The 27911-nt window shown below is 41.0% G+C and overlaps 1 protein-coding gene across 4 annotated transcripts in view; it reads left to right on the forward strand.

Annotated features, from left to right (window-relative positions):
- ptprub (protein tyrosine phosphatase receptor type Ub) overlaps positions 1–27911 on the forward strand; it is a 147130-nt gene that overhangs the window by 102870 nt on the left and 16349 nt on the right. The window contains exons 9-21 of one of the 4 annotated variants that reach the window (XM_027287026.1): positions 1233–1342; positions 3458–3659; positions 5153–5255; positions 5349–5622; positions 10624–10660; positions 13958–14096; positions 15044–15067; positions 15342–15496; positions 16120–16307; positions 22672–22744; positions 22850–22926; positions 26326–26343; positions 27866–27902. In XM_027287026.1, coding sequence (XP_027142827.1) covers positions 1233–1342; positions 3458–3659; positions 5153–5255; positions 5349–5622; positions 10624–10660; positions 13958–14096; positions 15044–15067; positions 15342–15496; positions 16120–16307; positions 22672–22744; positions 22850–22926; positions 26326–26343; positions 27866–27902 — 1437 coding nt within the window. The remainder of the gene's footprint in view (positions 1–1232; positions 1343–3457; positions 3660–5152; positions 5256–5348; positions 5623–10623; positions 10661–13957; positions 14097–15043; positions 15068–15341; positions 15497–16119; positions 16308–22671; positions 22745–22849; positions 22927–26325; positions 26344–27865; positions 27903–27911) is intronic. The other 3 variants (XM_027287027.1, XM_027287028.1, XM_027287029.1) reach the window with 3 other exon arrangements.

The following is a 27911-nucleotide window of genomic DNA, read 5'->3' on the forward strand; positions in this document are numbered from 1 at the left end:
TATATATATGAAATGTACCAGAATACCTAAAATTATTTAGCTATTGTCACTGTAAATGTCAGAAAGGAGATTATCCAGATCTGATACTGCCTAAAACCAGAACTTTACTGTCACATTTAGCTTTTGCTGTCATGGCTTTTATATGTTTTTTCCACATAAATCAAGCATACCACATCTGGTTAGAATATACAAATCCATATATGAATCAGTGGTTTATATGTGGTGGATTTGCTCAATAATTCAAAACGTCAACACTTTCAACACTTCAGTTCTTCTGTCTCCCTCTAACACATTAATATAGAGAGGGTTACCATCTGACTGAGGCTGAATCAGCATTACAAAAGATCCTTTTCATTTTCAGATGAAAATAACATAAAAGGAAACATTATATCTGAGACTCGGCATACCAGAGATAAGATTTTGTGCCCATTCCTTATCTCCTTTTTATACTTTTGTGCCATAGCACATCGTCAGCATGACGGCTGAGGGAGAAATCAATTCTGCCATTAAAAAATCAAAACAAACAAGATTTTTAAAAGAAGAGATATACATCATTAGAAAAAGATAAAGAGAGAGTGAGAAAGCAAGAGAAACAATTTGTCTGAAGTGTTAAAAGATAAATATGTGTATATATACTGTACATACAGCATGTCAATTATGAACGCCTTTTCCAAAAGCCTTAATAAGCAACTCTGTCCCACAGACTAACTCAATTCAAAAATAACAGTCGACTCAGCTGTTTGGCTCTTGCTTTAGCCTCGGGCCTGAATCTCACATAACAGTCTTTCTTTTGCACAGCGCTCACACGCGGACCACGGGGACACAGGCTGCAACCAAATGGCCCAGAAAACGGTTGATACAGTCTAATACTGAGCATTCACAGCATTCACAGTCCTCTCACTACTATTCAGAAACAAGTTTACCAGCAAGAATCTGACATATTCATCAATATGTTTCAACTCTGACTTGAAGACTGATATAAAATAGTGATGTGTTCTTATATTTTCTTTCTCGTGTCTGTGTTGTGGTTACATAATTGATGCAGTTCATAAATTAACAGTGTCCTTATCTGATGTTCTGTGCCCGCTGCACTCTGGCTCTCTGAGTGACTCGTGGTGCATTGTTCTGAGCCACTGTGACATTCATTTCTGTGATATTGACAGGAGAGGCTCACTGTGGGATTAGTGCTTCAATTTCCCCGACAAATGTTTGTTCTGACAATTTCTCAATAGTTCCCGGAGGCATCGCACCAGAGTCGCTCACCTTCACCCCACTGGATGACATGATCTTCCTGAAGTGGGAGGAACCCGTCGAGCCCAACGGGCTAATTACCCAGTATGAGGTGAGCCCAGAGAGACACAATTGTTACTGATATTAGCTTAGCTCACATGCTTGAACAAACACACAAGACAGATGTCAGTATTATCTTTTAAACAGTATGTTTCACTTTGAGTGTTACAAAAGAAAAGGACTTTCGCTGGGGGGTTATTCGAAAAACACTGCTCCTGTTGGTGGTACACTAGCCAGACATGCATTGGCAATAGCTTTGCAGCTTAGACTTGCACACCATTTAATCAATTTTCTATTAAAATAAAACTGAATCTCACTTTTAAGTCACCATTGATGATTAAGTGCACAGAAAAGTTCCAACTTGAACAACTCAAGAAGATATGCAGTATGAGCAGAACAGCTCCTAAATGGGCCCGGTGGTCAATATTTTGGGTTCTCATTAGCTGTATTATGATTGTTTATATGATTTTGTCACTTTCTGAAGATCTTTTAGGTGTAGCACTAGTTGTTATTCTCACACAGCACATATAATATGTAGCCAGCACATTCAGTGACATTTGTAACATTTATGGCAGCGCAAAGATAATATCAAGCAACACTACAAACTTTTAGCATTTCCGCATTGAAGATGTGCCTGTCGTTTTGGTATTTTTGTGCCGAGTGCAGAAATACTTTTGAGCTATATTCTTCAAGTGCTGCTGTGATTGGCACACTACAAATATGTACTTAATCATCAAGCCGCTCTGCTCCAATTTATATTGTTATCCGCCCAAATCTTCAACACATGGTGCACTGTGACTATTTAATGACTAGTCACTATATAACAAATATAGCAGCGATGCATGAGTATACTCTTACTGACCTTTATGTACGTCGTCTATCATATAACGTTCGTCTTGTGCTATTAAAATAGAGCCCTATATCAATAGTAGATAATTAATATGCATCTGTCACATATACTGTGCACCCTCTGTATTGGTAAGACATCAGAGGACCTGCCTACCTATCATCCTTGGCCTCTCTTGCAATGTTGCCTGAAGGATATTATTAAATAAGTTTTGTGGTTTGACATGTAAAGTGGAGGCTGCACAGGATTTCTTCACTCTGTAGTGTGTTGATCTCCTTCAACTAACAGAGAAAGCTGTGCACATAGATGTAGAAAGCCTCCTCATTTCTCTCAGATTAAACCATTGACCACTCTGCCTGAGCCCATCGACCACCATGCTGTCCTGTAAGCCCTCCTCGCTGCTCTGTGCACCGTCGGACATCTTTTATGTTTGCCTTTGTAGAGGAAACACAGATATCTGTCTGTGCTTAGTCGCTGCATGGATCATAATTCTGTCTTTACTCCAAGGAGGCATTAGCTCCTTGTTCTAATAATCGCCTTTAGTCTGGCGTAAGTGGTATCTTCAAGTGTGTGCGTAGCGTGCATGTTTGTGTGTAATCCATACATATACAGTATGCAGTGAGTGTGTGCTCATTCTTTCAATAAAGTGGATCTCTTCCAGCTCTAATGTATATCCAGATATGCTCACCCTTGTCTGGTTGCTGTAAGGTCATCTCATTTAGCTCTCCGTTCTTTCAAAGAGTATGTGGAAATTCTCATGAGAGTACCGTGCAGGCGAGGCAAATCACCTCTCAAGGAAAAACTTTAGACTTTACACTTTTTTAAAGGACACTTATGCACGGCAATTTCTTAGCATAAAAAAGAGTTAATTGAACTCATAAACACTATTACTGCTATTACTCTAAACACTTGAATTCCCTTTTTGCTGTGTGGTGTCATGTATAGGACCTTTATCATGCATTGCTTAGTGAGAAAATCATTTACCACTCACAACACTTTTTTTTTTAAAGGATGCTTGTGTAACTTTGGCTTAATGCCAATCAAGCCCATTTCTTCTAAAACTGTAAACCACCATGAGCAATTAACACACACACACTGATTTGGAGAAGCACATTTTTGAGTGAAGTGAATCATATCAATCAAACATTAAAATTACTTCTTACGACGGAGCCATTATTCAGTTAATGACCACTGCCGATCAGTATGAAACTCCAAAATGAATTAGAAATTCGTAAGCAGCTATGATAATGAAGCATAAAGGCGACTCTGGATTTTATGATATTACCCTGAGACCATCTTGTTTTTTTTTTCTTTGAACAGATCAGTTACCAGAGCATTGAGTCATCTGATCCAGGCATCAACGTCCCAGGACCTAGAAGAACTGTGTCCAAGCTGAAAAATGAGACCTACCACATGTTCTCCAACCTCCACCCGGGAACGACTTACCTCATCTCCGTTCGAGCCCGCACGGCTAAGGGATTTGGCCAGACCGCCCTCACTGAAATAACCACTAACATCTCAGGTATTAGCACTGACTGACTGAATATTTGTTCGTGTGAGGGTGTGTGAAAATTGTAAAATAGAAATGGAAACATCTCCACGTCGTGGCTGTTCTCTGTGCCATCACTGCCTATCACAGATGCAGCATGCAGGTATAACACGAGACTTCACCCACTGTGTGCTATAATTAGGATCCGGATTTTCTCGCTTTTGACCTCGGCATCTTTCTTCTCGTGCAGAGGCAAAACTACTGCTCCCAGAGTGTAACCGCTATTTTCTATTGCCTCTCCAAACCAGTGACACACTGTCATCTCACACTCCTCAAGACATAAATTAACTCGTAGGAAGCAGAGAAACACCACAGAGGGGACTCTGCTGTGTGTTACGTATAAAGAAAGATGCAATACATTCTTGGGACCAGAATGTCACCTCCGAGAGTCTCAGAGCTTATTACTGGTGATAGAAATCCAGCCTCTGTGTTTCTATTTCCTTTTAATGATGCATTTGTGCTTGTTAAGGGACAGGATTACACCTCTTAGGAACGAACAACACAGCCACTCCCACCTCTGTTTCGCTCACACATTTTCTCACTGCTTTTGCCCCTATCTCTTTACAGAGAGACCAGGTTTGTTTAATTATAGATTTAGTACACAATCACTGCTTACTGGCTGTATGTCAGGCAGAATGTTGGCACAAAGCCAGACCGCAAATAGAGTCCAAAAGTCTTTGCAGATCATCCTCAACCTCCTCCACTGGCCCACAGTGCAGAACATTCACTTACACTGTGCGTCTCTCAAATCTGCACTGACAGCTAGCAAACACTGAACACCTTCAACAGCTACTACTGTCAGCATCTTCAAGCAGTACCCACCGCAGAGTATCCAGCTACACACATTTCCTTGTCCGCGCGTGCACACACTCACACACACGCACATACATTTAGACGTATGCGCTGCCGTAGCTGATACACAATCACCCTTCACACAGCATCAAACCCTCTTTTAGTTCTACAAACCACAACAGACCTTTAATGTCAACAAATGCACATTCAGTTTTTCTTAATGTCGCCGGCTTTTTTCTCCTGCAGCATTAGTAAAGCACCTTTTAAATATGAGGATCATTGATTTCTCATGAAAAGTTTGCCCTCCGTCGCCTCACTAATTGAGAACTAATAATAAAGAGAAATGTTTCAGCACATCTCCAGGGAGGAGCGAGACTTTAGCCAAATCTTTAAAAATGAAAAACCCATTCAATTTAGCCTCACTCCTGTGATTTTTAATTGGAGCCAAGACAACCAGACAAGATCCAAGACACCGAAATGGGAAATTTAACAAGTAATAACCAGAATACGAGGATATGGGTATTGGGTATATCAGCACTGGTAGTTATTTATGTGGAGAATAGTGTGGCTCTTAAAGATCTGTCAGCTTCTCAAGACACTGAGGAGCTGAACACATTTATGTGGAAGGTGAAACTAGTGGAGACTGTGTTTAAACTGTCTCTGTGTATCCTCAGCTCCCACGTTTGATTATGGAGACATGCCGTCCCCCCTCAGTGAGACAGAAAGCACAATTACAGTCCTGCTGCGTCCCGCCCAAGGCAGAGGGGCACCTGTTAGGTGAGGAAATCATCTCAACTGTACATATTGGATCTTCTTTTTTTAATACCATCCATGGTTTATTAAAGGTTTGCACCACACCCCTGTCTCCAGTACATACCAGGTAGTGGTTGAGGAGGAAACAGGGAAGAAAGTGAAGAGGGAACTCGGGCTTCAGGACTGCTTCCCACTGCCGATGTCCCATGGTGAGGCGCAGGCCCGTGGCACACCGCACTACTACACTGCGGAGCTGCCACCCAGCAGCCTCCCAGACGCAAGTCCCTTCACTGTGGGCGACAATCACACTTACAATGGCTACTGGAACAGCCCTTTGGACCCACGCAAAAGCTACCTTGTCTACTTCCAAGCTATGAGCAACTTCAGAGGGGTGAGTGATTGCCGATATGTCAACACTTAATCATAAAGCTGTAGACAGAAGGGTTCAGAATAGTGCTGCACCAGTGGTGAGTGTTGTTAATGAGTATCTGTATTTACAAATGCTGTGGTTGACGCTGTAGGACAGTTGGCTTTGTCTGAGCTCACAAGCCTTGAATGAGTATTTGTGCTGTGAAATGGGTTGCTGGATGAAAACATATTGAGCTGGCAGTGTAACTACTTGAAAATGATGTATGTTTATATCTGAGCACTTTGATTCTTTGCAAACAAAGCATGTCTGAAACAGGGAATTACTTGCATGCATTACTTACAGCTAGAAAAGCTGTGATTAGCTGGAATTACCCAGAGTCAACAACGCACTTCACTTCATTTATCTTTTACTTTCAATGCTTTTCCTGTCTTATCCTATCCTCGTTTTTTTGGTCCTGTCACCTCATATTCCTCATTCAGCGCTCCATTCACTATCATGCTTGTCTAGTCCTCTCCTTCTAGACTCCCTAATCAGTTATCATCACTGAAAATAGCTAGTGAGAGGATGCCAAAACCAGGCTTAAAGCTTTTGCGCAAATTTTAACATAACAGACACTTTTGTGAATCTTGCTCATAGACGTTGTTAGTTGAGATGTACATTATGTCACACTGTTGTGTTCCCATCCATTTCACCGAGCACACAAAGCCCTCCAGTCTCCAGTCATACCCAGAGGACAACACATTACCTTTCCAAATTCCATTACAGGAAGAGTTGCTTCCTGGGTGAGGCAATTACTTAAGGATAATTGGGCACAGGTGCCGATGATCAGAGGTAGAAAAAGCGCCGCTTTAATATTCACACACTGTGTCAATGAAGCCGAGCAACGTTGCCGTAGGTAACGCAAGACTCTGTGATCATCAACTGAGAATAAATACATGCAAGCTGTGTTACTGGTCTGTTTTTGAGTCCTGCCACTGGTTACTTTGTATGTATTATTAGTCCCGTGAACAGAGTTGGATGGCTCATCCCCACCAGTAGCATCTTTTTCCAACCCAGTGGAGAAATACACGGAGGTACTGCAGTGTGAGCACTTCACACAACTAGGCTACTAAGCATGGGATTAGATAGGGGAGGCCTGGCTTTACCGGCGGATGGGATTAGGTTTTGTTTTGCCTGGCAGGGGGCCAGCACCCATGACCCACAATGAGTAGAGCCAAATCACACAGCCAGCACTGTCTGCTGTCTTTCAAACACTGCTGCCTTCGCCTGGAAATACAACAGCAGTCACTGTCGAAATCTGGGCATCGGTCCTGTGTTGGTGCTGCAGGACTAAAGGGACAACAGTGTGCTGGGGAGAGCAGGAACTTAATTTTCACAGCTGCATGACTTTTAGTCAAAATTTACTTGCAAACATAATTACTGATTTGGATTTTTTTCTAGTGTCAGTGTTTCAGCCATCAGACCTTTGTCAATACAAAGCCTGTGTTGTGGGTGTGATGTTTCCTCTTTTTAAGTGCAAAAAAACTGGGCATGTCAGCAGAAAATCCTGTGATTTAGCTCAGTTCAATCAATTCAGCACAGCTGAGGGGCAGCTAATTTCTGGGCATGTAACCAGTCAACAGCAGGGCAGAGAAGACATATCACAGCAGGGCTATGACAACATGAACGGACATATGACAGCTGTAACAGGAAAAATTGCTTACATGAATTACACAAGGTAAAATGGTAAAAGAGAAGTGTATAGCAGCAAATGTAGCACCAACAGAGCAACAAATAATACATTATGACACTAATGTCCTTAATGATACTATAAATATCACAGAGTCATTATTTTTCACTTCACACAATCTTTTTACAGCAGTATATCCAAGTGTTAATGAGACAGTCTATTAAAACCACAAAGCAGATGTCATGGTTCGAACCTGTATGGACTGGAGAGGTTCAGCAGCTGCAAAATTAGTTTGGTGCTATTTTGTATTTCCCTTTGTTTTTTTTTTTTGTTTTTTTGTTTTGCTGCTTATCCTAAATGTGCAATTGTGCATTCCATGTGTTTTACATTTTAGCACCACGTTCACTATCATGAAAGCCAAAAAACAGAATTTTAGCATTCAAAATTAGAAACTGTACAGAAGCAAGGATACATTCAGCATATCCGTGTACTGTGTGTGGTATATTTATAGTAGTTTTTGGAGTTTATCCAAGAGGGGAATATAATTACCTTATGCCCACTCAATGTGGGAGAAAAAAAATGCACCTGCTCTTGAACTAAAAGGGTAGCTGCCACTGAAAGCACTTCTCTCCTAAGATTGAAACATAAGAAAACAGACACATATTTACTTTAACAATTGCTGATAAGGGTTTCTGCTCATGAAAGGGGTGATAAGGTTGTTTGGCAATCATTTAAGGTGCATGAGCGAAATGTAAAAAATATCAGCCTACTTATTTTATCATTAATCATAAAGTGCATTAAATCAGGAGCTGTGTGGTCTGTTTGTCTTGAACGTCTTTGTGGAGAGACAAGTTTGCACCCAATTCTCTACAACAGTGGCAGCAATGGGAATAATGTGAGTAGTATGGGACCCATAATGTTTGGCATTTACCCATGCTAATTATCCACAGAGTCGCTGTCAAACCTCTCTAATTGTTTTGATTGATTCATCTAAAGAGGTACTTGAAAGACTGTGGATGCAGAGTGCAGGCCACAGTGTAGTCATTTATAACATCTTCCCTTACATCTCTCAACTACGCACACACGCATGCACTGACACACTGTAAAAGCTAGTGTTAGTGTGTGTCGCAGGGCCCTCTGTTGCGTGTTGGCATTTGTGTTTTTTATTTATAGCTGCCAGGAACCACCAGCCCCTCTGGCTTGACTGGCACAGCATGGCCAGACGTGTGATGTGTGTCCCGCAATCTAAAGCTTGCCAATTAACTCTTCTGCTGAGGCGACACACAGTGATTCAGATGTGCATGTTACAGAATGTGCTTCTATCCAGCACAACAGTCTTTACAGTCAATTTTTTATCATTTACACAAAATATAGATAGATGTAAATGTACTCTTAATTTGCTGTAGCTTGCGATGACTGAATAAACAATACGATTTTAAATGTTGTCTTCATGAAGGTTGAATCAGCTTTCTTTTGATGGAAAACTTATTACAAGTAAGTCACTCAAAAGCTCAATGCCACCACGTCAGTGTTGAAACAAACATGCGCTAAAATGAAATATAAAATAAAGTAAATAGATAATAGCCATTGCAATTATAGTCCAGAGTGTCAATAAAATTGAAGCCATGCAAGTAGCAATGCTACTCTTCCATTTGAAATATGGCTTTTCTCCCACTTTCATAATAGTATTGTTCAAAAAGGATTCAATATTTCAGGCACACTAGCAGCCTGATCTGTCAGTACTGTCTAGACTGAAATATCTCAGCAACTATGGGATATTTTTCCAGTTATTCACAGGCCTTTGTTGTCCTGCAATTGTGGCTTTGATTGAAACTTCTATTATATTGTTTGGGTTGTCATGACATTTGTTGGACGCAGTGATGATAATTTAACTTTTTTTCTGGCACCATCACCAGGTCAAAATCTCACTTTGTCCAATATTTTTTTATTATGACATTTTCATAAGCCTCGTCTTTACTTAGCTTTTAGTGCTATTTAGCAAATGTTGGCATGGTATTATGGTAAAAGAAGAAGGCGAACATGGGAAACATCATACCTAACATGTTAGCACTGTCATAAAGAGTATGTTAGCATGCTGCTGTTTGCATTTAGCTCAGTAAAGTCTCACGGAGAGAAGTTCTCTCATAGTTTCTTTCATTTTCGTTTCTTTCGCCTTTCTTTTTTCACCCAAAACCTGAAAGGTGTCACTGATTGACAGTTATGTGTGTCACCATCCTGTAACGAGCTGTAATGAATATAATTGTATAACATTGTTCTCTATGCAAAACCTAAATTCTAATCCATCATAAATCTTAATTGCAACATTTTCCTGGTTATTCTGAAAAAACAAAACAAGACAAAAAAAAACAAAAAAAAAACACACAGACACTCACAGATGATAAATGATCCATGGTCCACGTTCTGTCATTCTCTGAATCAGTGGTCGGTTTGCGGAAATGAAATGACTGTCTGTCTGACAGGCAACATGTTTGTCTACAGTTTGAATCTGTACTTTCAGATCAAACCACTGGGTTAAGAGCTTGTTAAAGTGTCTGTCAGATTGAAATGGATTTTCAATTTTAAGAAAGCAATTTAACTGGAGTTTGAGGAAAGCGCTTTTTGCTCATTTCCGAATGGGCAAATTTGCATAATTGTCCCATAATGCCTGAATTAGCATCTGTAAATCTTAATTTGATAATGCATCTCCTCCAAGAGGTGGCAGGATGGAATTGGATTACAGTCTTGGATCTCATTAGTGTTGTTTGACAAAGGTCCTTTTCATAACACTGAGATGTCATCAGTTGAAATTTGAATAAAATTAATTCCTTTTCATACTGGTGCACTGGTCTGAAACCCTCCTCTTAATTATGCCCGCTCCCTTTCAACTCTCATCTTTTCTCCTTCAGCAAGAATCTTCTTTTCAAACACTTCACCACAGCTCTCAGATTTGAGATATTTTGTAATCTTATGTTGTCAATAGAACTCTTAACTCAGAGGTAATTTGTTCTTTTAGTCTGAATCAGTTTTCACAGAGTTTATCTGTGTCTCTATCATAAAGTAAATTATGTTTTTTTTGGGAGAAGAGTAATGCAACCCACTCATGTTTAGTCATATGAACATTGAATCAGAGGGTAGAAACAGTAGAAAGGTGAGACAGAACTGTGGATCCAGATGTGGTCCGGAGCTACCTTACGAGTTTCCTGTGTATTAAGGGAATAAACATCATGTTAAAATGTTCATTCAGAATGTATTCATATTTCAATGTGGTGTGCGTCTCTTTTATCACATCTCATTCATGCAAAGTGCAAAGCAACACCTTCCGGTCTGATGTCTGTGTTCTCTCTCTCTTTCAGGAATCCAGAATAAACTGCATCCGCATCGCTCGCAAAGGTAATTCAACATGAATATTTCTCTTCCCACAAACACTGCGACCTTGAATGAATTGCCCTGCGTCACGTCTGAGTGCTTTGCAAAATTGTCTGCTTTCACATTGTTCTAAGATGAGAAATTAAGGATGTAATTGTGTAACAGAATTGTTTGGTTCAGTCTATATTGCATGGGTTTTCACCTCTGTCTGAAGTACAAAGGTGGGGGATCTGGACAAATTTTCTCTGACGGTCCTGGTTGTTTAGCAGTGGGCCTCAGAGAAAAGGGCAACATGCAGGGAGGGATTAGAGGTCAGGCTTTCATCCTGTTTGTTTGGGGGCAGACGCTGGGACACACTATATCAAAGGCAGTGTCTTTGTTCTGATCAGCAGCCCACTAGATGGCTACATCTGAGGCTTTGACCTCAGTGCAGTCCAGAAGGGTCCTCCAGATCAAAACTCCAGATGTAGCTACCTTGGCCTATCAGTATGAGAAAGCCCCCTCCACCTTATCTTTTGGATTCAAAGGGACATGAAAAGGGCAGGGAAATTGACTCTAAATCCTGATGGCAGGAGAGCCCCCTTTGCCATAGTACACTGTCAGATCATTGGGAATAAAAGTCATGTATTTATAGTTATCATAGCACTGCAAAAGTACATAGAGCCTTGCAAGTAAATTGTCTTGGAAGATGTCTATTTCTTTTTTTGGTGAAGGCCTCTATTTGTGAGAAAAACGAAAGAGATCAGGCTTCTCCTCAAGCATAAAGGCAAAAGGCAAGGCTGAGCGTCTGACTCCATCTGCCCCCACACAGACACCTGGTTGGGCATTGATTAATTATGCTTTCTCACAGCAGCGAGCTTTACGCTGTGGTTGCCTATTTACTTTTACACTAAAGAAAGAAAGCAAGAAGGAAAAAACAAGGCAAAGTTGAGCTTAAGCAGTCAAAATAATTTAACTTTTATAAGCTTTAAATCAGCAATATAGGAGCAATAAAGTACAAATGGAATAGAAGGGAAGATGAGACAAAAGAAAAGGTGCAAAGGGATGATTTCAAATACTGCCATCATTGCATCATCCACACGCTGGGTGATGTAACCCGAAAAAAATCCTTGAAAGGCAAATTGATAGAAAAAAAATTCTCAGGTTCATTTCCAATTTCAAGGTGCGACAGGTCAGAGGTTTTTTCTGTCACTGTTTGTGATCTCCGTGATCCCTCTGCCATTAACACAACCTCTGCATCATCGGGTCCTAAGCCGTTATTATCAAGCAGCCCATCACAAGCAAAGTGGAGGCAAATGATTCTGGCTTGGATAACAAAGCTGGAGATTACATTTCAACTTCCAGGTGACAGTTTAATTAAGGATCCTCTGGCAGGCTCAATACAACAATAGACTTCCATTTCTCCTCTAAGTGCCAATTTCCACCATCGGGCAGCTGGCAGGTGCATGGATTCATGTGGAAATCTATTTCATGCTCGTGTTTGGCTTAATAGAAATTTCAAGGCTAAATGTGGCAAAACCGCCTTATCTGTCCAAAACGTCAGAAAAGTTAAATTGATTTTTCACATTCTCATCTGCATATTTAGCTAAAGTAAAGGACCCCTGTATTTCATGTATGTGTAATTTAAATGAGGTCACAGTATAAAATACACAGCGAGTGCTGAGTGTGGAGCTGTTTTTTGAATGGAGGCTCTTGAGACATGTTGCAAATCGGTGTTATTTTCGGTTACGGGAGCTCACAGACACATCTTTGCATGATAGCGTGTATCTGTGTGTGAATAGAAACCATAAGAAAATCTCCACAAAAAAGCCATCTTTGATTTAGTCTGACAAAACCCTCTCCTACTATTGCTTGCAAAGTAAAGTATACCTATCAGTCATGATAGGTATCAGTCATATTTTTGGAACGTGGGAACAGTCTGAAAAGAACACTTCCTTTCTAATATCATCAACTTATTTTCTCTCTCTATTTCATTCAGATATCTAAAACTCAACCGTTATTGATGAGAAAATCCTGCCAAATAATGAAATAAATTGCCCCACTTTCAATATTTGGGATGAGGTTTCCGAAGCACCCATAAAAGTGCCCACGGCAGCAGATAGTTGGGCTAAAACATGGCTCTGTTTTCATTCGTCCTGCCCCAGATCTGATTTTTCCCCAGCAGGCTGCAAGATAGAGCTCTATCCCCAGGCCTGCTCTGACTTTCTGCGGCTCTCCAGATAGGTTGTGCTGTTCCAATATGCTCAGATGGGCTAGTTTGAGGCCTGTCAAGGCCTGGAGGACAGGCTGACACACACGAGAAAAACTAGATCAGTGGGCCCCTAGAACAAGACAAAGAAAGGCCCGCTGCTCAGCACCATTTACATAAGTATGAAGTTTTATGCCAGAGAAATGAATAACCTGCTATTATGATAACGACCTTTCCAGCAGCTCACAGACGCCAGGGCACCTTGAGATTATACTGTAGAGCTCTGTGGATGACTTGTGACTGGAAAAAATATTGGATTTAATTCAGCAATGAACAGAAATGCACCTCAAAGGTTTTGTGCAGCATACAGCATACAAATGTGCAGTTGAGATATCACAGGTATCAGTTTTTAGGTGCGAAGATTAAAAATAGATTGAATGACATTGTGCTGCAGGTCTTCTTTGTCCGTGACTAATGGGTTTTAGTAAATGAGTTTCCTGCCTAACAATAGCATATCTACAACTTGTGAAAACTGTTACTCCTTCTCCACCACTTTAAAGCAATTTGGTTATTTTTCTATTTCTGTTGCTTCTGTGAACATCAGTATAAACAGTCTAAATAGCTGGTTGAAAATCTTTCTGAAAACCAAACTTTTATTCTTGCCTGCCAGCCAGTCATTTTGTTTGTCACAGCACGGGTTGTCATTTTATATCTCTGAGGGCCGCGGGTTAGTTGTGTTGGACAACGTCAATTTCAACAAAAAGACAATTGCTGTCCGCCTTGCTTAAGGCATCACTTCTTTATTCAAGTGTCAAGTATCATTTTTCCAGCTATTTGAAAATACTGCTCTTATTGAAATGTAGCTTTGTCCTTAAGAAAACTATTATAATTCAGGGGATCTCTAGCCAAGATAAGCACTGTGAATGTCTGTATTGTCGTGAAAGTTCTACAGAAATTTGCGAGGAAGAAAGTTTTGTGTGCCTGAACGATGCATTCTTCAAAGCTGTGAATTTTTAATTTATATTCACACTTTACACTTTCCTCTGAATCACTGTCACATTTCAAACATGTTCCGCTCTTGTTCTATATTTGCATTGTGCCTGTTTAATGTGCATTTGTGTTTCTGCGTCTAGCGGCCTGCAAAGATCACCGCAAGGCTCTGGAGGTGTCCCAACACTCTGAGGAGATGGGTCTGATTCTCGGGGTGTGTGCTGGAGGTCTGGTAGTCCTCATCCTTCTGCTGGGCGCTGTTATCATCATCATTAAGAAAGGGTAAACGTCTGCGTTTAGCACAAAATATGCCTCATTATGCACAACCATACCATATCTCCAGCATTGTTTTTTCCTTTTATGTTTTGGAACAGTAATCAGTTTTTATACTTGATGAACTTCCGTAAAGGTCATGCTTGTTTAGGGAAGATGCTGGACCAACAGCCAGAGCTGCATTGTTTTCATTCCCTTACGGTGCACCAGAGGGACCAAACAACTCTCATCTGCAGAGCCTATCTGAGTGTGAAGTATTTAATTAGAGGCGGATGCAATTCAATTAGCCACTTAATTACACACACCAAGCAGAGGCCTGACCCTTAAATGAGATGGTAATTGGGAGGGAAAAGGTGTGCTTTTAGAGATTATTAGCCAATGATCCCACAGGTCTGCAGTAGATCATCTACACCCCTCTTTGCATTTATTTAGCAGCAGCTATAGGGCAGGTTCTGTATAAGTCTTAAATAAGGCTTAACCTGCCTTAAATAAGATTTATTGAAATCTAAAGAGCATGCCATGCCAAATGGGAAGTTACTGAGGGCTCCAGCAATCATTATTAAATGGCTGACACAACGTTCAGGCTAATATTGAATAATGTTGATTTTGAAAGTCACCACTACTCTGCACATTAGCCCGAGTTCCTCTGCTAAGCCACCATGAAGCTCGCTCTTAGAGAATTGATTGCTAAATTTGCTGTGACAGGAAACCTTGTGGTCTAGTCCTTGAAGTGTAACACAGAGACATATTCGATAGGAGGAAACACGTATTTTTGCCTCACTTTAGTTTGGTCCGTCTGCACCTGCTTGGTACGTTCGCATGTGTCATACAGCCACTTGCACATCCGAGCTCATGAGAGCTGTAATCAATGCATTCTGCCCTCAGCTGACATTGCTTTCATCTTACATCTCTTCTTTCTCTTGATTTTTTTTCTCCTTTTCCTGCACTCATGCCAGAAGGGACTACTACTCTTACTATCCGTAAGTGACTCCACCTCTTTGCTTTTCCATCGTTTCGTGATCCATCATATACATGCTTGTGCTCTGGCTGTCCGTCAAAAGTTGTAGGGGGAAAAACAGTTGGTCTGTGTATACACCCCCTTTCTCACTATTTACACACATTTTGTTTCTCTCAATTTGTGCTTTCTACATTCTCTATTATGTCTTACTAAACATAATATTGTCTTTTTCTCCCTCTCTTTATCTCTATCTATCTCTATTGCAATCCTTCCTCCTTCTCTTTATGCATTAATAGGAAACCGGGGAACATGAATAAGACACCCATAACCTACCGGCAGGAGAAGAGTCATATGGGCTCCATGGAACGCAGTTTCACAGACCAGAGCACCCTACAGGAGGATGAAAGAATGGCTCTTTCCTTCATGGATGCACACACCTGCGGCACACGCAGTAAGACAGACGCACTCTCAAGACTCAAACATACAGTACAGTGTACGCAAACCTAACAGCTTCCCACATCGACACAGTGCAATTTCAAACTTGACGCACATCATCGCTCACTTTGTAATCTTGTTGACTGTCACTCATTCACCCCATAAAAGTCTGAATCATGCTGAAAGATAGTTATCATCCTGGGTGGAAGATATTCTTTGGTACGACTTTGCCCTCTGTTATTCACTGCCTCCAGCTGATACACATAGAAGCTCACAATATTGCAAAAAAAACGGGAGAATTGCACAAGTGGAGTAACATATTTGAATGAAGCGATTTGTGATTCTTGCCGGTACATTTCATCTTGATCTTTTTAATATTGTCAGTGTCACAGAGAAGGGTAGACAGATGTGTTTACTCCAAAGTCGGTCCAGATCTTTGTCTGCCTCACACATCACCTGAGACAAACATGCTGTCACATTTACATAAGATATATGTGGAAGACATCTTTGCCTTGGCAAACCTTATCAAAGTGACATGCCTGCAACATACAAAGTGCTGTATGTGCCAATCTCAGCATGCAGAGTCCTGGCAGTCGCTGTAAAACTACAAGTGTGTGTGTGTGTGTGTGTTTGGTGCAGGTGATGCTCGTAGTTCAGTGAACGAGGCCAGCAGCCTGCTGGGAGGCTCCCCAAGGCACCAGTGTGGACGCAAAGGTTCCCCCTACCACACAGGGCAGCTCCATCCTGCCGTCCGAGTGGCTGATCTCCTCCAGCACATCAACCAGATGAAGACTGCTGAGGGCTACGGCTTTAAACAGGAATACGAGGTGAAAAGACGCTATTACCCCTTTCTTACATTCTAGCAGCTAATACTCAAATAAAACATGAAGAAACAAAGTATTGCTGCTGGTGCACCAAGGTCAAGTACTCTGGAAAATTATAAAAGAGAGATTTTAGAGCTGCACTGTTCTAAAGAACAGTGTTATATAAAATGTCGGTATTCAAGCTGTGATCATATTCTTAAATTACCCAAGTTGACTGTAAATTTGACAGCATGAATATAATTAGTTCATTGTTGCTGCTGTGACGTACAGTAAGTGAGAGAACTAGAGGTGAGAACACTTAAACTGCAGTGATATACATAATCCAATGTCACAGTTGGAGGCTTTTTCACCATTACTTTCATTTTCATGCTGTAAATACGAAAGTGGTTACGCTCACCTTTATGTAACTTATTGGAAGTTTTATTTGTTTCTGTACCAAGGTTATCTGTAATGTTATAGTAACTCAGTTCCCACAGGATGAGAAATCCTATTCAGTGTAGTATCTGTGTAAACACAAGTGTCATGCAGAAGCTGTTGCACCGAACAAGCATCATTGAAACAGAGTCAGAGACATTTTAAAATAAAGCAACTCTTCCCATGTTTCATAATAATGCACAAGGTCACTGGGTTCTTTTAAGACTGCTGGTTATGCGAATAATAGTCATCCATCCATGCAACTGTTTTGTAGTAACTTAATATGGTGAGCCTCTTCTTGTAGGGGCTTCCATGGCAGCTGGCAGGTATCATCTCTCTAACATGTCTTAGTTCTGTCCTGGGGTCTCCTCTCAGTCCAGTTTGGTATACCAGGAAAGCTGTGACCTGGGGTCTTTGTTGCCATTTGCCAAGAACTTGCGTCAAGAGCTGCGACGCAACACCAAGTTCCCCCTGAGTTTGTTGCCCTAGTGAGGCCAGCCACCATGTGGAAAGCAAAACTTATTGTAACCTCTTGTATCCATGATCTCATTCTTTCATCTTCTGCTCAGACCTCAATGCCATAGGGGAGGTTGTAGCAAAGACAAAAGACAAAGCTGTGCTTTGTGGGTTAGCTCACACTTCACCACTAAGGTGCATTACAATGGCTACACTGATGTACTTCCATGCCTGGTTAACCTGGGCACTCCAGTCACAATGGGAGGGGGGGCTGGCTAGTTAAAAAGGCAGCTGGTAAAGTACTTAAAAGTGTGAAAGCCTTGTTTGTGATGAAGAAACAGTAGTTGGTGCCAGAGAGAGGAAGGCAGGCCAGTACCAAGACTTTCCTCAGCAGGAGTGGTTGACCTTAATTGGCAACATTGTTAGAAGGTGGAAAGGCTACTTTGAGAAACTTCTAAAGCTTATAGCCAAACCCTCTGTGCTGCTCTGAGATTCTGGGAATGTTTGTACATGCTCAGTAGAGGAAGATTACAGTAGTGAGATGCCAATGGTCGAATAGACTGATGTCAAATCTTGCAAAAAACAGTGCAGTGCTGTCATAGATGAGTAATGTATCACTGAAAATTGTTCATCCTCTTGGTGGATTTTGAAAAGACAACTTCCAGAACATCTCGTGGGAATTGCAGTGCGACTGATTGATCAAGTTTATTCCGCAGAGAAAACAGATTCGCAGTGTAGACACAAAGTAAGAATATAAAACAATGCAGACAATAAAAAACACTCAGGACAAAGTCCAGACATGACAGTCACCTAATACTGGTGACAGCCCACAGAGTGAGTGTGGAGTGCTGTAAGCCAATGCACCCAAACTCATAGCTCTGAGTTGAGCTTCTTTAATGCGAGCATTGGATTCTGGCAAGGATATGTCTTCTTCTGGCACCAGTTAGTGATACTATTGGAAGCATGTCAAGACACAGTCAAGGGCTTGGGGGCTGGTGTCTCAGAGTTTGAGGCCACCCTGGCTAGTCCTCTCCAGATGAGACTGTGATGAAGTGCTTAATAATTGAGGGGTTTGGGTATCTTTATTGTCTCTTGGTAGTAAATGGTATTGTGTGTAATTACTAAATGTTGTGCAAGCTGAGAGAGGCCATGCTAGCTGAAATGGGTCTTGTGAGAGTGGTGTGGGAGGCCATCAATCCTCCTCTGACATCATCCATGCGCCCGCCGCACCACCCCCTGAAATTAATTAGTGGGGTTAAAATGGCATCTGGATGACACTGTTGCTGCGAGTATGAATAAATCATCCTCATTTGGGTCCAAAAAAGACCTCTGTCATGCCGGCAAGCGTGATGAGGTTAAACGTCTCTGGGGGTGCTCTAGCTAGAGAGTCCCCTTTCCACTGCTAACAGATTGTAAGGTAGAAAAGAGAGGAAAGAGGAGTCTGGAATGGTTGTGTCAGACAGGGAGAAATTGACAGTGGTACAGAGAGAGAAATGTGAGAAAAAAAGGGCTCTTGGCTCCCATGCCCTGTAACCTCCAAGTAACTTCCTCCCAATAGCAATGTTAGCACTTACCTCCCTCTGCAATATATGGTGGAACATAAGTGCACTATAATTTACGAAGGTAACGATCAGACTGTGATGCATAGAATTGTCTCAGTGTTTTCTAGGGGGACATCCCAGATGTGTTCAGGAGTTTGGATCCTCACAATGCAGAGCTTTAATGTTGTTAATTATATTGTTGATCTTCACATCTGGTCCAAATCAGACATCCTGTCATTTCGTGGGTGATTGGTCTTAGTGGCTCTGCATTCCTAGTGAAGGGAATTACAGCTTGCTCAGACATACTATGATTAGCCAGGTTGAACCTACCGGACATTGTTCTAAATTTATCTGCACCACCACTGTTGTTTGTTGTAAATCACTTGAGTTTGCTTGGCAGATCACTGCTTGGTTAGTTTGTTTTTGCACCAGAGCACTGCAGGGTTTCAGTCCTGAATTGAACCGTATGAACAGACATGTTTGTTTTCCAGAACATTGCTTATCCACCTCCTGCTGTGGCAGTGGCTGCTGTCTCTAGTTCAATCTTTCAGGGCACATAATGAAGGACCCAGATCTCTGAATACCCCTCCTCGGTGGAACGATTGTGGCTGAAAGTTGAGATCACACCCGAGGGAGGTCCATCCCTGGCACCCACGGACTATGCATTCATGAAAAACCGAAAACATATTTTGTCTCTGGTTCATGGTTTTCCCCTCTGGAACTCTGCTTGTAGACTCATTAAACTGTCCCTCACGGGCAAAACACACTCCACACTCAAAAAATCAATACACCCTTCTTTGTTATTTTTTTCTCTCTCTGCTAGAGTATGTCTTTTGATGGAGTGTCTCTCTCCATTATGAAGGAAAATGATGAGGAGTATTATATTACATTCCCATGGCAGGTATAGGTTTTTATTTCCCTGAAGAATACCTATGTTCTGTAAAAACACTGATCAAGAATTTACAGTGAGTTGTAAAGGGGCTTGTACGTGTGGCAGCTGCTGTCACTACAGTCATATTCCCACAGCAGGAACTTGCAGGTAAACAACAGCAGAGCTTTACTGGAGAACTCAAAACTTTCATTGTACCGCTTTGCACCTTGAGGCTGAGGTGAGCAGGGATGATAGACTCACTGATTCAAAGTTTCTTTTCAGCAGGGGTTACTGAACTTTCGTCTTCTTTTTTTACACAAGCAACAGCTACCTCACACAACCCTTACTGCATGAATCAGGCTTATTGTTTATTATATATTTGTTGTTGGTTTATGGATACAATCTCAGGCATCTCTGATTGGATTTTAACTGAATGTGGTGGGATTATGCATCTCATCACTGCTTTTTGGCATTTTAGAAATCACAAGGGGTGAAAGAGTGACAGGTCAGAGTGAGGTGACATAGCAGTCATTGAGTGATCCTAAAAGAGAAATTGTGGACACTGACAGCATGAAATTTTGTACATAATGCACCTAATGAAATTTAGTGGGATGTTGATCGAATGCCATGATGATAAAATTTAAAAAAGTGCTTTAAATGTGTAAAAGCATCAACAGTTCAGGACTGTACTTGGCTGTCATTATTTCCTTGATCTCATTTTACTCATTTTATATGATCCTCTTAACAACCCACCCCACTGATCCCTGCCAATGACGGTTTCTAATCAATCTTCCACGGGTCTGTGTTGTTTCCCTTCCCTCCCCTTCAATATACTGCTCCTCTCTCACAGTTTTTCTTGTTGTGTTTTTTTCCTCTCGCTGCTTCTCTCTGCTCTCTAGAGAGGCAGAGCAGAGGAGTGGTGAGAGCAAAGAAACAAAGAGAGCTCAGAGGTCTAGTGTCAAAAAAATAAGAAATGGAGGAAGAACAAGAAGCAAGAGGTGGACAGGGAGAGAAGTGAGGAAGAGCAGTAGAAGGAGGTGAACAGGGGATTCAGAAAGAGTGAGTCCCCCACGAAAGAGAACACATGCAAAGAGGAGGAAAAACTAAGAAGGAGGGTGTAATCCCGGGCAGGATTTGGCTGGTTCTTGGCTCTCTGCGGGGAGAACTGTGTTGTAATCCCCTGCTCAGCATGCAGACTTGGGCAGAGTTTCACCAAATTCCCCTAGTGGCTAAAAAAAACACAGGCGGTAGACTGGTATAGATGTGCGTGCGCGTGTGTGTTTGTTCGTGAATCTGAAGGGGGTGTTTGCAGACTTAATTTGGCCCGACAGTTGACACTTTAAAGTGCTTCATGACGACGTGTGAGAGGGAGTGCTCTCCAGTGCATCCATGCAGACAGGTGGATCAGAGGGAATGAGGAGATGTGTTGCTGGGTATGATGTGTTGTAATACAGCTGAGCAGCCATCCACCAAGCAGGTGGTAGACAGCTCCTCTGGCTTCACCTTAATTACCAGGCATCCCACCACAGAATACACTATGGTATACATCAACTACATTATTTAATCCCATTTGAAAACAATCAATGCTTTACATAAGAGCATTGAATTTGTTTTTTGTATTATATTTTGTTCTCACACAGCACATATACAGTTTACATGCATGATAACGTGGCAGTTTAACTACTGCAAATAATCAGACAAAACAGACAAAAGTATGTCTCTCAATTCTATCCAGGGATGTCTGTTTGGCTGACTAGACTGGCGCAACTGCCCTGATAAAGTTAAACCCTATTGTCTGTATCCCAGGCAAACCCAAGGTCTAGATTAGCTTCAGTTTTGTCGGAAATATGTTTAATTCTGTCTACTCTTTGTCTGACTAGACTGACACAGCTATCTTGATAACGGTGCACTGTGTGGTCCATATCCATGGTCATGACCTGAGAACGACCTTATTTTGACATGTAGTCAATCTCAGTAGGTTTAGTAAGGATCAATATTGCCCACCAGGAAGAAACATTCAGAATTGGGTTGGCATGTACACAGTGATTTACTGCTGCTCTCCACGCTCCTCAATTGTGCTTTAATAAATACTGCTGTGTAAGTCATCAAGGTCTCTTGAGAACTTCTGTCAAACTGCAACTACACCTACTCCTGTCAGATTTACTTTAGGTAGTCCTAGTGTTATAGTATAAGGAGGAAAAATATGAGATTATTTTATTCTGACATAGTCCTGTTTGTCTGCTTAGCTCACGTACGTGAATTTTCAAACAGTGCTTTTAATTTTAATGTTACAAGGGAAAAGGATATTTGCCTGCCTAACACTGAGTTTGGCTGAGTGCGAACTGCTCTAAATCGAAGATCATGATTGATTAGAGCAGTCAAATTTCACAGCAGTCACATTTTTGCTCTTGTGTGTTTTGGAAAGCATAAAAATACACCACACTCCAAACTCTTCAAAATATCAAGTATTGCTCTTACTACATCCCCCCGTGAATACTTTGCAAATCCACACTTTGACAGACCTGCTGTGCCTGGTTACGGTTGCTAAGCCATTATTGGATAATCTGTGTATCTTAATTTTTGAGTTATGTAACAACCATTACTTTCATGAGCATCTGCTATGATAACATTTATTTCACAGATCATTTTGATGGATATACATGTCTCTTGATGCTCTCATTGGCCTTTCAAGCATTTCAGCAGGAAATATAGGTGCTGGGTTAAAATTTTGACTATAACCCATGCTGTTAAGGGTCTAACAAGAATAGGTTTATCTAGTGGTTTATCTAGTATCTATGACTTATAAGGGCTAGGGGATCAGACAAAGACTATACGGTGCTAATGGCATTAATTACATATTATGCACCAGACCTTAGTGAAGGATGTTGTGGCTCTTGATTTCCTTAACCGTGCTGGAGAGATGTGCTGATAGGATTTAATCATGCTAACCATGTAATAAAATTTTACTTATCACACATTAAAAAAGAAATGATTCACTTTGATTAGTGTTAAGGTATTTGAATGGTTAATATAGAGTCAGATCCTGTTTCTCCAATCTGCAACATCTGTCTCTTTGTCATTGCAGAGTTTCTTTGATGGCTGGGACTGCACAAAGAAGAAGGACAAGACCAAAGGGAGGCATGACACCTTGTTGGGATGTAAGTCATCAAAACTCGTTTCATCCTGTTAAAAAAAAACAGAAAATATTATGAAGACTGTTGTGTTTCATGATACCTTTGCTCTTTTATTCTTATCTGTCTCAGATGACCGCCACAGAGTCAAGCTCCACCCTCTCCTGGGAGACCCCAACTCAGACTACATTAATGCTAACTACATTGATGTAAGTCTAATCCTGTTTTTCTGCCTCTGTTTAACATTGGGATACAAATAGTAACTCTATCTCTCACACCCTGCAAAGCCACAGTCCATCTCTCTCATTCCTGTAAGCTCACCAGTCTGCTGGCCCACTTTCACCTGGAGGCTTTCATCCTATCAAACAGTCTTCCTGTTGGTGTTTTGCCAGAATCCATGGTTGTCAATTGCTGCAGAGAATCCCTGACCCAGACTGACTCGGCTATCACTTTTATTAAAACAGAGTGGAATAAATGCATTTAATGCCTTGCAGAGAGATGAACCTTTTTGTAAGATGACACAAATCCTTCTAAATTAAATAGACATGATTGATATTATTCAATCTCTGGATGGGCCAAGAGGAGATTATCCTTTTTCACACATGCAGCGCCACAGTAACATTCTCACTGATCATACAAATACATGTATATGTTGCTAATGTGTCTCACACAGTCTCATTCATACGTGTTCCCATTCATAAAAACTAGAGGAGGTTGTGCCTTTTTAGAAGTGCACTTTCAGAAGGCAGCAGGGAAGTCATTAAGAAAAGAAATCATCCTGGGTTTTGTAAAAAAAAAAAAAAAAGTGTGTATATATATATATATACCAGAGATAAGGTAGATAGATTTGTTCTGGTTCCCCTGTGAATTTGCTGTCACGGTCCTCAGTTGTTGGTATTCATTTGAGTTATGTCAAGGGAAGTCTGGCAATCCGATTTGATTTCTTTATCTCCAAAATTTATTTTCTATACCTCTCACTGTGACTATTTTATAGTAAATATGGTAACTTCCTGAGAAGTTGAAGAAAGCTGATATACTCCCACTCCTGTTTGAGGCCGATAAGAAGTCTAAAATTACATTTGGTGCACTAGTTGACTTGATTTGGGGCAGATTCCTCCTTTAGGCTAAATTGTATCATCAAAAATGCTTGACACAACAGGGCTTTTTTTTCCACTCTTTTATTTCTCTGTAGAGAACGGGCAGCGGTGAGATGCTTTTAGAGAGTTCATTACAATGAGAGGGCATTAAAAACCTGGCCTTTTGTTAGGAGTGTAGTTATTGTGAGGGTCTCCATTAGTGTTTAGGGCACAGAGGTGCAGGCATTAGAGGGAAAACACCACTCAGCAGCCACTAGTGTCAGAGTCAGTGATGTTACTCCCTGACAAGGCCGACCCGGCAAGCTGAATAGTAACTACTTAGCCATATTTTGGACAGCCTGTGATTTTTTTCAGCAGAGGTTAAATGGAAAAGTTTTTCCTTCCTCTGAAACATTATTATGCTTTCAAAACAGAAGTGAAAAAGTGCAAGCTCTCTGTTTCCTCTTTGACTGTCACTTATTGCCACAGTCTTCGCTTGGCTGTGGTCTATGTTGCTTGACGAGTTGCAGAACTTTGCATATGTTTGACAGCTTCCTGCACCTGTGCAAATGTAGAACAGTCCAATGCGTCATGGCTGTTGCTGATTTACATTTCGTCTGCTTATAAAGAATAACAGGGCTGTAGTGGCAGGTGCAGCATGGCCACAAAATCAAAAACACATTCACTCACTCAGACATATACACATACACACCCACTCATACTGTTAATTAGTTTTGCCTAAAAGAAACCCAACATAAAAATAGTAGTAATATTTTGACTATTATTTACTATTAATGGGCCTGAAAACAAAGATTTTTTGTTTGTTTCAAGGCGTCAGTCAGAGTTTAGCAACTTTTCATTCAAAATCTCTATATCTATATAAAATAATACATTTACTTTCAACTTTGACTGTTGCTTAGTTCGTCATAAATATTTGATACTATTGACAAAAAGGGACACCACCAATTTTCGACATCAAAGTCTGTTTACAGGTCTTGGAGAGCACTACTGCAAACATGAAAAAAAGTCTGTGTAAAGTTAGAAAAGTTAAATAAAAAGACGAAAGTGTTATTAACCACCCAGCCAAATTTGAATGATTAAAAACATTGACAAGTTTATGAAATTAGGTGTCAAAATTGGGTAAACATGAGCTAAATGGGCTGAAGCTACTGAAACATGTCAGATGAGTTAAAAAAAAATTACATAACTAACTTTGAAACACTCTGAGCATGATGAATTCATCTCTATCTCTCTGCAAGGGGTGCAGTGGTATGCTCAGGGTGGCCTCAGTGTGTCATCGAGCCACCCTTTAGGACCACCCAAAAAATCCTGTGCTGAAAGCTGGCGAAAAACAGTTTTAACCTCTAACTCCACATTTCAGTAATATATCGTTCAAAGTCTTTTCATGTGTTTTCAACAACTATTTTCCAACATATTCAATGTATTTTACAAGACATCTCAGAATTGCCCATGCACAGACTCCAGAGGGAGCTCTGTGAAGTCTTACAGTGATGTCACTTGAGGCAGTGTTGGTTGAAGCTGCAGTTTAAAAGATGCGTGCTTTCCAGACCTCTAAATCTCTTTCTTTGTCTCTGCTGGAGGCTATCCACCACTAGTATAACACACCTGAATCAGCAACTAAGCTGTTGGCGATTGAGCTGCATTGTGGGCGATTTAAGTGCCAGGTTTTTGACAAGGAAGAAGAATGCGATGAAGATGCTTGCCTCTTTTAATATTAGAAACCAGTACTAAAGACTCATGGGTCGGATCACAGCAATCTTTAAACTCGGCCTTCATTTTGATCTCAACTACACACATAAAGTTTTATGACTGAATGTTGGGCGGTCGAGAGACAGACAAAGAGACAGTCAAACAAACTGGCAGACAGACAGACATATAAACAAATCACCTTAGTGGTAGTTCTTGCTACAGTAGTTGTCTCCAGCAGCCATGATGACACAGACTCACAGGCTGAAATCAATACCAGCTGTTTCAGTCGTGTCACCACATAGATTACATTACTTTTTTTTCTTGAACGATGTCAGTCAGAGACTTGTTTGTTATCCAGTTCATGAATAAGTCCTCGTCACGTAGTGTGTCCTTCCTACGCTGTTGCACAGCAACATGAAATAGATTCAAAAGACTAGACACATATTTTAAAAGCAGTGAGACAGCCTCATTTTCTAATTAGCAACATAATGTGTGAGACACAGCAGGGTTTGTGCTTTTTCCACTTTCTTTAAATTTAATAATAAAAAAAAGTAATTCACATACTGAAAAACAGTAATCAATAAATTAGAGTAAATGAAAAAAACGTTGGCTTTGGGTCGTAAATTCCCATGAAAAGTTAGTGTTATAACACATTAAACCCAGTCACAACACACAGCATGCACACACACATACACACACACACACCTTTCCCCACCTGTCAATAACCATAACGCTTACTTACCAAAAGCTTTTTTCATTAACTAGCCTATATGTCTTCTTTTTCTACTCCTCTCCTCACTTCCTCGACCTTGGACCCTGTAGATTCGGATTAACAGGGAAGTAAGTACTTCACTGCTCGTTCTTCTGCCTGCCATCGCTCTACTCTCTTTTCCCTCTTCTGCTCACACTCCCCTCTTTTCTCTTCCCACTATCCTCTATCCACAAATGCTCAAAGGTCAGTGTGTTTCAAGTTTGTGCACATCTGACAAAAAAAAAAAAAAGAAGAAGAAAAAAATGTCCCTTTTAGGTAAATGAACACAAGGGGATGTGTCCTCTCCGGATAGAGGACCCTGCTGTCTTTGTTAGTTCTCATAAGTGGCCAAGACTCAGGAAGTTTCGTTGCTATGGCGACCGTCTTAAGTGGAGGAATGGTAAGAGTCATGCTGGTAGTGTTTGGTGAGGGCCAGAGGAATTGTGGATAGCAGGCCGCACAGCGCAGGTCATCCATCTTCATTTCAAACATGTCCCCGTTTATCTGACTGGATGCAGTTCTGTATAGCAACGTGGACAGACTCGACATATTTGCAAAATGCCCTCCGCAAAAAGATAAAAACTGTTATCAACATGGACTCACCCATCATATTGATTTGATGAGAGCTGGTAGGCTTGGGTGTTTATTCAGATTATTTCTGACCTGCCCTCTCCACTCCACAGAGTCACGTAAGGTAATTGGGTCATCAATTATCCTTCCAGCTGCTCCGCTCAAAATAACAATAAACCGTTAACCACAACATTCATGTGGTTTTAAGGGGATGTTTTTATTGGCCGGTTTCTTGGAGACAGTTGTTCCTTTATCTTGAAAGCAGTACTTATTTTCACAGTTTGCTCGTCCATAAAATGTTAATGCTCAGGTGGTCTTTGTCGTGTTGATTCCCCCTCAAGGTTGTAGAGGTGACATCTCATAGTTCATTCATATTCATCTCATACTCACCGTATGAAATATCTGTTGTCTATATCAAAGGCTATCACCTCTTTTGATATAAAGGATACTTCATGGTACATGCCTTGAAAGCTGTTTATGTTGATATCATGCATTTATGTGTAACCTGTGTAAAATATTCTTCCACTCACTTGACTTGAGTGGAAGAATTCAGGTGGATGTTTTTTTTGGAAGAAAAATGTAGTTTTGGTTTGTGAATTCATCATCAAAAATATGGTACATATTACATCTTCAGTGAAAATTGATTTGTTTTAATGGGACAGCTCTCTCAGACTGTCAGAGGGATTCAGTCTTTGTTCAGTCAGATAGTCTGTCTGAACAAAGACTGAACTGTAGGATTCACATTTTCTATCAGGATTTTGTCAAAATGCAGTATTTACCATGTGTTGCCTCAAGTGCTCCAAACTCTGTGTGGAGTCTCCGAGGGCAAAGAGGTGGTCCGGAGTCAGCAGTAGGTCAGACGGAGCTGGAAAATTATACAGGGGAATGCAATTCACAGTTGCACAGAGGGGGTCAGTAGGAGAGCAAAATGTAGAGACGAAGGGGAGGAAAGGGGTGAGACAGAGAGAGACACCCTCCCATACAGCTGTGCCTGAGGTGCAGATGGCTTACTCAGCATGTCATCCCTCTTCTCTCTTTCAGGGCTACCATCGATCCAACCACTTCATCGCCACTCAGGGTGAGTATC

Source organism: Larimichthys crocea, chromosome XIII (genome assembly GCF_000972845.2).
Source record: "Larimichthys crocea isolate SSNF chromosome XIII, L_crocea_2.0, whole genome shotgun sequence".
Lineage (NCBI taxonomy): Eukaryota > Metazoa > Chordata > Actinopteri > Sciaenidae > Larimichthys > Larimichthys crocea.